Source organism: Pteropus alecto, unplaced genomic scaffold, assembly GCF_000325575.1.
Source record: "Pteropus alecto unplaced genomic scaffold, ASM32557v1 scaffold61, whole genome shotgun sequence".
Classification (NCBI taxonomy): Eukaryota; Metazoa; Chordata; class Mammalia; order Chiroptera; family Pteropodidae; genus Pteropus; species Pteropus alecto.
The window spans coordinates 18,942,794-18,956,471 of record NW_006434835.1 but is presented as its reverse complement, the minus strand read 5'-3'; the positions used below and the strand labels follow the sequence as shown (position 1 = coordinate 18,956,471).

General features: G+C 42.6%; 1 protein-coding gene across 5 annotated transcripts in view; it reads right to left on the bottom strand.

Moving 5' to 3' along the window:
* Positions 1-8,771: 8,771 nt before the first annotated feature.
* LCLAT1 (lysocardiolipin acyltransferase 1) overlaps positions 8,772-13,678 on the bottom strand; it is a 146,585-nt gene continuing 141,678 nt past the window's right edge. For all 5 annotated transcript variants that reach the window (XM_025045698.1, XM_025045699.1, XM_025045697.1 and 2 more), the window contains one exon: positions 8,772-9,363. In XM_025045698.1, the coding sequence (XP_024901466.1) occupies positions 8,861-9,363 (503 nt within the window). In that variant the 3' untranslated portion in view covers positions 8,772-8,860. The remainder of the gene's footprint in view (positions 9,364-13,678) is intronic.

Genomic DNA, 13,678 nt, shown 5'->3' with positions numbered 1-13,678 from the left:
CAGTCCTTTCAGAGGGTCCATCAGGTCAAAACTGCATCACTCCCTAAACGTCCTGCCGTCTGATTGGATGGTGTCTGGGAACAGCACCAAAGACACGATTCACCTTTTTCATTCTCATTCTCGCACAAGTGGATAGATTTTACATGGTGGGTGACGTTAGCAGGTTGATTACAGAAGTAGAGATGGGAATTCGGCTGTCTTTTATTAAGCCGGACATTAAAGAGATTGGCAAAATAAACCAATGCCATGCTTCTCAATAATGTTTTTCTTGGAAAATATAGTTATTTGTCATAAAAATGCATTATATATGTTAACATATAGTAGGTTTATTATTCTAATCAGTTAATAAATGAATATTTTAAGTATTTGTCAGAATAAATGTTGATAGAACCCACATAAAGTCCTTTGGACTTATGAATTTTTAAGAGTATAAAGAGGTCTCAGGACCAAAATGTTTTTCTAGAATATTCTAGAAATGGTTTTCTGCTTTTCTAAAATATTCTGATCAAATGGGATATAACGATTAAAAAAAAACTTTTTTTTTGGCTTCACCTTCAAATCCTCCAGCACTGCTGGAGTCTAAGAAAGGCTCCATCACGCCCTGCCTAACACAGTGGCAGGCACGCAGGCTCCTAGCCTCTGATTTCCACAAAAAAATAAACAGAAGACCTTCCCAGAGTACACACAGGCAAAAAGCAGTGTGCCTCACATGTTGTGAAATTTACAGAGATTTCAAAAATAAACATGACGATTGTATAAGTTTGTGAAAAGTAGTTGGATAATGAAAATATCCGATAAGGAAATTGGTCTCTGAAGGGGCTGTGATGCAAATGTCATTCTCAAGTTGTAGCTGGATCTCGGGGAGAGCAGAATAAATTCCAGCCAGGAGACTGAGCCCATCTTAATCATTCCACACTCCGGCAGGTAGGAGCAGTTGGTATTGGTGAGTCATGAGGTGTTTTAGCCCCAGTTTTAAAGAGGCAGTGATAAAAATGTGGATCTCATGTTGGCTTTTAGTTCAAATGAATTAAGGGACAAAAGTTTCTTGAGCACCGGATGGCTGTCCAGTGCAAAGATGAATGAAATCCAGTCCCCGCCTCCAGGTACGTGTGTTCTCATGGGTGACAGAAGAGCGAGGCTTTCAGGGCAGTTTGGTGAGTGCCTCCCTTGAGAGTAGGCACCCCTATCTCAGCCAGGACTTCGCACAGGAAAGAGCCTGACAGAACATGCCTCACAGTCAGCCTTGTCCAGCCTGGCTGTGCACAAAACCACCTGAGGAGGTTAACCCCAAACTGACGCCTGTGCCGTCTCCATTCTGGGGGAGGGATGGGCTAGTGAGGGCCGGCTGCCTACAGTTTGAAAAAGCATCCGGTGATTTCCATGTGCAGCCAGGGCTGAGGACCACAATTCTAAATTAGACTTTTTTGGGTCTCCATGGCCTCCAGCAAGGACCAGCGACAAAATTCATGGAGCTCAGTGCGAAGGGAAAATCTGAGTCCCCTTGTTCAGAAGTCTATTAAGATCCTCAGGACAATGACAGCAGAGCATTGAACCAAGAATAAGACCCTTCTGAGCGGTGCCCTGTGCCACTGCCCGGGTGAATGAATGCCCAAGAACCCAGGTTCGTCTCTGCCTATTGTTCCCCCAGCAACCTCCTTAGAAGGACCCACAGCCGACTTCTCATCCTTGGTGACTCTTCTATGTAGAATCACGGGCCGGCTCAAGGCGTTCCAGCCCTACGTCTCTTCAGAATGAGTGAAGCCACCTCTGAAGCCGGAGGTGGGCAGGGAAGAGCAGGGCCCTCTGCACGCCAGCTCTCCTTCTCAGGACGACTTCATGCTTCCTCAAAGCCCCATGTGTGCTGGCTTCTGGCTGCAGGCCCAACCTCAAATCTGTCACGGTGCACTCACACTTTCGGAGCAATCTGTCCCCTTTGTTGGCCCACTCCCTGCAGCCATAGAGGCCAGTCGGATCTACCACTTGATTCCCTGGCAAGTGCTAGTCACACTCAATGGTTCTTTCCCAGTTGGAGTTGAGATCTTACAGAATGAGGATGTGAAGAGAAGACGGACCCTTTCTCTAGTAAGCCAAAGGGATGGGAAAATCCCATTGTGGGCTGTGGTCATTTGTCATTTTACAATAGTTTCTGGAAGTTGTACTACCAGTTACTATGGTGACACCTACTCAGACCTGCGCAGTGGACAAAATGGTCACAGGGCTGGTGTCCTCTGCTGGCCAGCTGTGTTCGGGGAGCCCCTAGCTCTGCCTGTACCTACGTTTTGGCACCAGATGTAAGCCTAGGCCTTGGACAGAATGTCCTCTCTGCATTTACTGTCATTTCTATCTGGTTGGCTTTGCACCTGGAAAGTGGTGCTTTCTAAACTGTAGAGTATTTTTGGAAAGCAAAGCATGGATGTGGGTAGGAAGGGCAAAGCATAAAGCACGTTTTGAGCCAATTTTCTGTTTTTAAGAGTTCAAATACTAATATATTTTGAAAAACTGTATCATTAGTTGAACACGACTTGGTTCTTGTCAAAAAAAAAGATCTAATTATTTTCCAGAGGTAGATGAGTTATATCTCATTTTGTTGTTGTTGTTGTTGTTGTTATTTTAAATTTATAAATTTCTGCACCCAGCTTTAGTTTAGAACAGGATCCTTTCTGAATGATTCTAGTGAATCATTGGTAAGAATTTATTGTGGAGAAAGAATAGATAAGATACTGGACTGAACACTGTTCGGGATAAGAGAAACATGAGACATCCTTATCTTTGCTTTCCAGCTTACAATCTAGCTGAGGTGATAAAATTGAAAAATAACTAACATAAGATAGTATGTAATACAGTCAAGCGGGAGTCACAGAGAAATATCACCAGTACAGGAGGACATTTCAGGCTAGACTGATCGGAGAAAGCTTCGGTGACCAGAGGGATTTGGCTACACTTGGGCTGGCGAAGGAGGTGCCTTCCCATGTGCAAGATATGAGCGAAGGTGGGAAAGAGCAAGGGACATGTGGAGCTGGAGAATCAACAAGGTTTGGGCGACGAGTCGTGTTGGTACAGAAAGGTTCACTTCCATGGGAGCCTGGGCTGGGCTGGGGAGAACTAGGATAGGTCGATTTAGGCTGTTCGACCGCCGTCAGGAGGAAACAACCGGGCGGCGAGAAGGGGATTCTGAGACCAAACTGGGGCTGTAGCGACATCAGCTGGGTCCCACGTACTGAGAACTTGGAGTAGGGAGAGCGGTAGGTTCCCAGCCGCGCCAGATCCAGTGCGACAGGAAGGAAGGGCCGCCCCTGAAGGGGAAAGCACAAGTGGGCGACAACTTGACCGTCAAGGCAGGTGAGGGAGGAATGGGCGATGCTGCAGGATTCTGTGCCTGCGGTGCTAGAACGAGACGTGCATCAGCCAACAGGGAGAGACGTGGGCACTGCGGTATTAATACTCGAACAGATTTTCCACAGAAGGAAAAACACTCTCAATGCTGTATGGCTTAATTCTGGGTGACCCGTGCGGAGGCGATGGCCGAAGGACCATCGTTGATGAGGTGGACCGTGCACAGCTACGGGGAACGCCGGGGCTCCCGGCTGTTGGCGGAGAAGGCCACCAAGCCTCTTCGTGTGTCTCACTGTGGAGGGGTCAGGGGCCCCCTCTAGAAACCATGCTCATTGGCTCCCGACTTCACTGGTGGGTTTGGGAAGTTCCACAGCTGAGGTGGACATCTGGCCGTCTGCATCATGTCATCCTCATCTTAGAAACAGTCATCTTATTAAACTTCATCCCTTCCCTGTGCTCCAGGAGAACAAACTCCACCCCTGGCTCAGGGGGACAGCGAGTAACCCAAGGATATAACCGCCATCGTATTTCTGGGCATGCAAGTGGTTCAGGAATGAGCACTGACACCCCATTTAGGATTTTTGTTGAGCCAAGGGGGAAGCAGTCTCTCTGGCTCTTTCCCACTGGACGTGAACCTGAGAGGATGTAGGGCTGAAGAGACTGCAGGCACCGAGCCCCCACGTGGATCCTGAGAGTCAAGTCAGCATAGCCAGGAGAGCATAAATTGTTTCTTTGAAATTTACTTCAGAAATGTTTCTGCATGAACACGTCATCCATATGTAGATTAGCGTCTGTATACAACCCAGGGCTTCCTGGCTGGCATCTGAAGTACCCTCATCAGAAATCCACCCTCCGCAGGGTGGATTCAGCCCTGTGTATAATTTATCAGAGAAATGAGTAATGTAGTAGACAGTGGGTGGCTAGGAAGACTATGCTCTCCTCTCTGCCCCTTGTCTAAACAGAATGTAGAAATCCCACCAGTCTTGAGACCAGCTCTCGAGGTTTCTGCTCTCCTGGCCCCGTATGCCCGTTTCTGAGAATGACACTGTGGGATCCGTGCAGACTTAATCTTTCAAAGCTCTTACTGGAGAGGCTGAAGACAGAGTGGAACATTGCAGAGCTTCCAAGGACAGGTTCTGTAGGGAAGGAAATAACTTCCCTCCACTCTTCTGCTAAGACCCCTGTAAGGAAAGATTAACAAAAGAAAAACAAGTTTATTAACGTATATCCCTCAGGTACACAGAGAAGAATCCCCCTCCCCTCAAAATGAGTAACTCCCCAGGGTGGCTTAGAATTGAGGCTTAAATGCCATCTTAATAGGGAAAGCGGAAGGGGGAAGTAGACCACTTAGGGGAGAGTAAATGACTTTTGGGAAAGACCAATTGGCCCTTAGAACAGATGGGAGGTATGACAATCTGTGAGTTTGTCCGGGTGTGGTGTCAACTTCTAGTCTCCTTTCCTATGACAAGAGTCAATCTTCCCTGGTTGATGAAACTCCCGAGGAAGGAAATTTATGGCAATTGAGTTTCTTTCGGAGGACCTGTCTCTAGGCAGATAAGCAGAGTTCAGAGAAAGCGTCCCCCTGCATTTGCTCTTCCCCAAGTGCCTACAGCTCAAAATCATCAACATGCCAACACGGCATATTTTGGGTGGTGTGTCCTGAACCCCTAAAGTCATATTTTGGGGTGGCATATCCTGCTACTCTTCAGTTTTGTGATTTCTGTTTGTGTGTCTGTGTGCTAAATAAGTACATGTATATGCATTCATCAGGTTTTGGTCCAAGATTTGGTTTCACAGATAAACTCCCTGATCGTGGGGGGAGTGGGGGCAGAGTTCCATTTATCTCTTACAGCTGGAGGTGCTAATTATCCCCTAGAACTCCACACTGGTGAGACTGGCTTGCCCACCAGCCTGAATGAGAGATGGGGGGAAATCAAATTCCAATGGCATTCGCTAATCCGGAATTCACCTGTGGCCTCTGGGTTTTTTCAATTATGCGAGCAGTATACTTCCTCCTTGCTTAGACATTTTTTAAACATCTGTGAAAGAAAATTCCAACTGCTCAGCTCTTCCTGACTACTACATATTATAAGGCTAGAACAGTGTGAGAGAACAAAGTAGCACCCAGACATTCCTGCAAAAACAGAAACAACACACGTGAAAACTTTAATTCACTCCACTTTATTCTGGGATCTATATTACAGTTTATACAACTCACGAACATACCAGTGGACATTGACAACTAAGGCCATTCTGTGAGTTATTTTTAAAACATGGTGTTTTGCACGTAATGATCTTTAAAAAATAAATTACCAAAACCAAGATTCTCTTCTGAAATAAAAATTTAAGGTCGCTACAAGACAACTTTGGGGACATATCTAATCTGAAGCTCATCATGTGACAAGACTGTTTTTGTCCTCTAGAGCACAAATAATAGCTCTAAGGCAACCGCTGTCTCAGCACCAAGCTCTCCTCTCCAAATGTCATCACAGGTGGTGTTTGCCACAGTGACCAGTAGTGAGTGGCAAAAAGACTTTTCCCTAAGAAACACACTCCAGGATTCGTGGAACAAGAAAAAGCAAGGGACCCATAACTAAGGCACTGAAAGCACATTATTTATATAAAGAACTGTAAACAATTTACTACCAACAGGCTCCCTCCATTGGAGTGGCCACTGTAGAAGGGCAGCGGGCATGGAGGTCGGGGCCAGAGCCGAAGTCCGAGTGGACGGGAATGTCTCCCTCTCGGCAGAGTTCGGTCTGGGCTCCCACGGACGGTTTCCGACGTGGTGCTGTGGAGGTAACTAACTTCCACGTGACTCAAGTGGAAGCTGTTATTTCCCGCCCAATCTGTGTTTTAACAGTGTAACAAACAAGAAAAGATTTTATTAGGAGTTTTAAATTCTGGGCTCGAACATTTATTTTTCTTTTCGTCTTTTACTATGTTCTTCTACTGGACGTCAGTTACTTTGGCTTGTTTCTTCAAAGGTGTCTGGTGGAAGAACTTGTGACCTAATCATTGTCTTTCCTTGTGGGTTCCTATTTTAAGTAGAATGGTTCATGTCCTATATAAACCACACTCGCTTTATTTAAAACGATTCTGAACAGTAAAGGTTTCACAATTGGACATACAGCATTGTAAACTTTTAAAGTCCATTGAGTTTACCGTCAAAGGACTGAAAGGGTATTAAGCGTGCGTCTAGTAGCTGCTCTGAGTCCACAGCCATGAGGTGGGAAGGTGTGGAGGGAACACTCCTGAGGCCACAGTACTAAAGCTGAATTAATGTCTGCTTGACATTTCGTCACCAACTTTAGATAGCTCTAAGTTCCAGATCATCAACTGTATATTTCTCTAATTTTTTTTTTTTAAATAAGAGAAGAAAAAGACAAATGTGCAGGAAAACACAAATAGGCAACATTTTTTCCTTTTTTCTGCACTTTTAGTGTTTATGAATTTGGGGTAGGTAAAAAAAAAACAAAGTTTGTATTTTCTCTTAAACTTATTTTTATGATCAAAAGAAAATATTTGTATAAAAAAAGATTTCCCCTTTTACAGGTTTTAGAGGGTTAAAGGGGACATGTTATACCTTGAACAATAAGCTGAGAGAAGTTGGGGGAAGGCTGGAGGGGCTACCCTATAAACACTTGTGGGGTAGGAAACCCAGCTTTTCTCTTTTGCCCAAGGCAAATGCAGTCCTGACTGTTAGGCTACTTCTGTGCTTCCAGATATAACCAAAGGAAGTTTGAGAGAAACCTAAATAAGAGACCTCCTTTATTAAGAAAAAAAAATTAAAATGAAAAAAAAACACCTTCAAAACTATAGTTATATAGCTAGATTCACAACAGATGGACATGATAACTAATTAGTAGCTCCCGGCATGATTAAAAACAGCCTTGAGGGAGCAGCTATATATATATATATTGGTGCGTTTGGGCACAGCCCTGGTTAGTACTCTTCCAACAAGGACGATGTGTCAATCGCGTTTTGCTGCGACTAGCACTTTCTGAAAGAAGCTGCTGGGTAAGTTCAGCTCATGGTGGGCTTGCCTTTCACAGCAATGCATGTTTCCACTGTTGGGTAAAAGTCAGCAACTGAGATGTAGTTAAGGAGGAGGCATTCGTGCCCAAAGAGTACATAAAGCAATAAATAGCTTTTGAGGCTGGTTTGGGGGCAGGAGTAAAGCTGACGAGTTTGCTAATGGCTAAAGACTTTTAATTGCCTGTTTTCTGCTGCTCTGACCAGCATCCTCATTACACAACGAAGTAGTACATAGCTTCAGTAGAGTGAAAATAATGACCACACACTTTTTAGGCCTCAGAAGGTGCTGTTGGTTTGCTGGATTTTCCATTGATTCTCGATGACAGGAATATTTAAACGAACCATAGGTCAAAAATGGGTTTAAATTTTACTATTGAAAGAGGAAGCCTGGGACTAAAAAAGATCCCTCCCTTGCTAGCATTAAAAAAATGGATTCATTTTTGTGTTATTTTGGTTTTAAGAGTAAAATTTATAAAGGATACAAGGGTTAAATAATTTAGGATAAACCATTACTGCCCTGTCTACAAGCGTTGTTTGTTGTTGTTTTAATGGCAGAACAACAGACCCATGCACGTGTGGTAAATACACTAACTGTCCTTTTTGGGGCAGGTTTTAAAGAAATTTCAAAAGACACAACTTCAAAAGAGAATTTCCAACTACAATAACAATATTCTACGCTTTCGTTTAAAAAAGTGACTTTTTACTGTTTTTAACGCAGAAAAAGCTACACCTGCCAACAGGCTATAAAGAAACCAGCACTAAGCATGCAAGATTAAGTACAAGTGAAGAAATTAACTATTCCTATCTTTAAAAATTAAAACTACAGTTTCTAAGTGGAGAGCCTGTGGTTGCTCCCTGAGACATGTCCAGGTCTATTTGTCCACGTGGAAAGGGCACAGGTGGTCCCTGACGCTTAGGTCAGTGCAAGGTTAAATGCCGCGATGTTATGAATGGTGAAGGGCTTCCTATCAAAATGTTTGGTCAGTCTGATGAGATTTCCGTTTTCTGGTCTTAAGGAAAAATGCAGTGGTTTGATTGGCATAGAAAGGAGTTTGGGAGGGAGGGAGCCAGGAGGAGGGGCCCTCACCGTGACAGTCAAGTGCCAGCACTTGAGCTGGGCCAGTGCTCAGGAGCCCCAGATGTGTCTCTTGTCTGAGAAGTTTGTTAGAAAATTGGATTGGGCCTTGGAGAAAATTTTGTGTGAACCTTGTCTGTGAACAGCCTGATGATTGTTTAAGAAAACTCTAGCCCGAGTTATTTCATAGTGATTGCTCCCTGCTACGTGTTTTGAAATTACATTCAGAAATTTAAAAAAAAAAAAAATCGTGTAGCAATATTTTCCCACAAAACTAAGTGCAAAATATCTTTAACAAATAATGATGGTAGTAAGAAATATTCGACATGGTCATGCAAAAACGCGTCTCATTTACAAAGGCTTGCAACATTTCCAAAATAGTCCCTAGGTTGTTACGCCATGAACTTTATCATCTTACTCATTTTTCTTTGCATTTAAATGTGGTTGTTTGTGTAAAAAACGGTAACATGCAAGTTCAATAATCTCCAGTCCACCAAATATTCTCTCTTGCAGTACATAGATGACAATGGTGATTATGAAATACCACCTAATGAGACTGTACAAATATATGAGCAGGCACATTGCAGGGCTGAACAGGGTCCAGTACAGTATAGAGAGCAATTTGACCACCAGGACCCTGAGCTCGGACTTGCAAGGTGGAACGACAGTCTGTCCAGTGAAGTAAAAGTTCTTCTCCCCCTGGTAGAAGGAGCGCAGCCTCTCTTCCTTCTCCTCCCACCGCTTTTGGCACCAGAGCTCGAGGTCCTCCTTGGATGCGGGGAGGGTGTCCACTGGGTACCGGTGGACGTGAAAGTGGATCTCCTTGGGGAAGTCCCCACGGAGGAGGTGCATCTCTGTTTGAGGAACGTTGTGAGGGTATGCCACCGTGATGTCATGCACAGCATCAAGGTTCTTACCTAGGTTTTGAAGAAGATAAAAATACAGATTAATGGTCAATTTAGGCAGCAGTGCTGATTCAGACTGGAAGGCAGAACCAAAACCAGGAAAAAATCGACAGGGCGAACCACAATGAACAAACAAGGGCTATAAATACTGGTGTTCTGGGGCACTCCGGTCAACATTTACCAGTAACTTTGTTTATCTGCTTGCTAATCATAAAGACCTTTAGAAAGAAATTATCTTCATTCCTAAAAACAGTAATCTGCTGCCACTCTAGAACTAAATGGATAAGCGTGTTAAGTCAGATCTGAGAAGGAATGAAAGAGCACAGGACCAGCCCTTTCAGACCAGCAGGATTCACTGCTTTGATATCTCCTATTAACACACCTTTCTCTCCAAATAAAAACACGAACTTTCTCACCTTTAACCCAATAGGAAGACCTGACAACACAGAGTGGTCAAGTGGCCATGGAAGGATAAGGTGGAATAAGCCCAGGTTCGTTTCTGGCTCACGGTACTGAGTGGATGATGGGGCCTTTACATTCAGAAATATAAGTGGAGTGTTAGATCTTAAGAAATCATGAGGATCATCGAACGCCGTATACTAGGCCCAGGCAGGTTAAGTTTTTGCCCAAGGGCACACAGCGTGTTGGTGCACAGTCTCTGCATGTGGCTTTATTCTCTACCTTGTTCTCTTCAGTGAGAGACTTCTAATGTGGAATTTGATTTGTTACAGCATTTTATGATATAGGCAAAATTAATCTGTGGTGACAAATCAAAACAGTGGTTGCTTATGACTGGAAGAGAACATGAGGAAATTATGTGAGTCACAGAAACATTCTATATCTTGATTAGGGCATGGATTACATCAAATAGTACATTTAAGACCTGTGTATTTCACTCTATTTAAATTTTAGCTTGATATTAATAATAAAGAAATGCAGCAATTTTACCTTCTCACCTTGTTTACCCCTTTCTACTGAACCTATTATATAGTACTCATTTTTTTTAATGATCCTTTAAGTCTTCTGTAAATACTGTCAGTCTCCTTTACTCTGAATTACTTAAGGGTAAGGACCAGGTTTCAATTTGGTTTTGAACTGTCTTGTAAATATAATCAGACCATAATAAGAGCTATGTTATTTAAAAAAATGAAAATATCTACATCAAGATTGGAGGCACCGCCCTTTGGGGGTGCCGTACACCGTTTCTATGAGTAGAGGAAGCGCAACAAAAGGCTTGAGAGAGGAGGCTTGAGTGGAGCCATATCTGAATGCCGCGCAGAAAGACTGGCTCCAGAGCAGAGAGGTGGGTTCAGTGGTCAGAAGCCACAAGAAAAGCTTCTTAGCAGCTGTCAGGAGGTAATATATTCATCATCTGAGGAAAGGCTGGCTGACCGCTTGCCTGGTTAGCCATTGTGGGAATTTCCACACCTTAAGGTGGGTTGTCTGCTCAAGCATCCAAACAAGGAAGACCTACTTTAACTGGCACACTGAGCATGACCTATCAGCTAAGACAGTAATATGTCTTACATGTTAACTGGCCTGCATTAAAACTCAAGTAGCCGTTTGTCTATTTAGCATTAATCACGACTCTCCCATGCCGTAATAGATCAAACTTTTCCTTGACTCTACAAGCTAGTTTACTATTTTAGTGTACCCTCTACCCGCAGACCTCAGGGCCCCTTCCTTCATGCCCACTAATCTCAACCATAATCCTTGTTCTGGTTGCCTTACCTCCACCCCATCCACCCTTTCTCCACTTTCTCTCACAATTGAGAAAATAAGGTATCTTTACCTCATGTCACCTGTCATGTCACTTCTCATTCAGAACTGAGGTCATATTTCATTTACTTTCAAAACTGTGCAATCAGCATTTCTGCTTCCACCTGTAGCCCAGACCCATCTCCTCCGTCAGGTCACTGGTCTCATCACCCAACTTGTTCAGTCTCCCCTGTCCCCCCACCCCGCCACAGCTCCCGCCATCCTCCTACGTGGTCATTCTACACCCTTCTCACAGCTCATCTGAACGCGCTTCTCCTAAGTTCCAGCCTTTCTCTTAATGCTTTTTGAGCAAATACATTCATATATTATTACAAATTGGCATCAAAATGGTATATACTGTACGAGTAAGAAACTAAACTCTCCCTTGCTTTCTGCTTGACAAATGAAGGGTAAGGGGGTGTGTGTGTGCGTGTGTGTGTACATGTTCACATGTGTCTGCTCAGTATAGAAACATCAATTTTTTAGACAGTGATGATACCACTTACAAAAATATTCCTAAATGAAAAACTTTAGATTCACTATAGTGCAGAGCACGAAGGGCTGTGGAAGGGGACTGTCTGGGTTTAAGTCCTAGCTCTGCCTCCTACTGACTGAATGAATTACTTACTCTCTCTGTGGCCTACTTAGTTCCTACATCTATAAACTACCTCATAGGGTTGCTGTGAAGATTAAATGAGAGTATAAGTAAAAACAAAACAGAATCTGATACATAATAAGCATTCAATATATATTAGCTGCTGCTGTTACTCCTGAATCATGGTAGCATGTTAGGCTCTAACCTCTCATCTCAAACTTCAGCTCCTATTAGTTCACTGCTGCAGAATGGAATCTGTGGGGAGAAACTGCATTTGAATACCCTCTCTATGCCACTACCCATGGTTTGCCTGGGCCCTAAGACACCCATTTATTTATATTAAACAAGGGCAACATTGTAAAGTTAGGCACTAAAAAAGAAAATAGAAAAGGAAGAATTGGGGAGGGGGGAAAAGAAAGACAGTTTATATCTTGCCATCCTTTCTCTGAGCTGCGCTGAATCTTTAAGCATCACAGAGACTCAGAAAGGCATTAACGCCAGAGCAAGATAGAAGGAAACAGAGAAAGGCTTTCACATATGGAGGAAGTCAATCCACTGCCTTGATAATTTTTTGACTCTATATTAAGTAAATAAAGGTCTCCAGATAACACAAACTACATGTAACTCTTTACTGCTAAAGAGCTTACTCTCACATCCTGTAAACACCCCCTGGCCCTGTGGCCTCTAGCCCAGGGGAGCCATTACTACCAGACAAGGAGCTTCTTCCTGGAACTTAACAGGAAGGGGTCAGCATGGCTTGCAAGTCTTGGTTCACATGTAAGTGACAATAACGAAATGAATATTCAAAAGTTCAGATGTGCTTTTATTTTATTTAGCAATATGTAATGGAACTAAAATAATGCAATAATAGGTTAAGAGAAGTTCCTGCAACTGCAAAGGATTTACACTGTCTTTAAATCGTTTAGTATGAAAACAATAGACTTTCAACTATGCAAATTAAGTGGCTACTATCAGTAAAGGCCATTTTTAAAAGATCTCATTGCTTTTTAGATAGTTTAAATTACAAATCTAGATGCTATCTAGTCACTTGTCACCTGCCCTAGTGGGGCTTGAAAATGATCTGTTTCAAATATGGTGTCTACTGGAAAGTTTCATACATCACTATTTCATAAAGCTACCATTCTGTTCACTTGGGCCCACAGATGTTTCTTTTTCCCTCGAAGAACAGAACAGGCACTTGCTTAATATTTAAAATCTTAATTTTTAGTTTTAGACTGAGACAGAGAGTTTTGAATACTTTATTCATGTTTAATTAACAGAAAAAATATATGACTGGAATTTACAAATGTAATTACAGAAGGGAGTGTCTCCAAGCAGATTAGGTTGAGCTCATGATTATAAGAGTCCTATCCGATACGAAAAGCTCAAGGAATGAGAAGAGCCAAAGATTTACAGTTGTATGTTTAAAATAAAAAACTAAGCAAAGAACCTCTGGTGTGTCCATGGCTGCTAAACATCAGATCTACTGTTCAGTGGCAGAACAGTAGAAACAAGCTTTATTTCTTTTTAACCCAAAGTAATCTTTAATAGAGTTGATAACTGAACATTTTCTTTGTCTATTCCATAATTAAATGTATGCTGAATATACAAAATATAACTTATTTTTTATTTTAATACCTGTTTTAAAAAATTAAAAATACGCATAATAATTCTATTTTCTATTAGCCGGACCGGAATCCATAAATTTAACTATATATATGAGACTTTCGGATAAAGTAGCTCGTCATCTAAGATGCCTTTGTGTTAAAGGAAAATGCTGAAGCCATTGGTTTTGTGCACTGTTTTTCAGATTAAAACAAAAAAAATTACCCCAAGAGAATAAAAGTTGGATTTAACAACTAAACAATTATTCACTATGCTATTTTGACACGTGTATAATAGTACACGGCTAATAATAAGCATGACAAATTGGCACTAGTCAGTACATTTTGAAGAATGGTTTTGAATGGACAG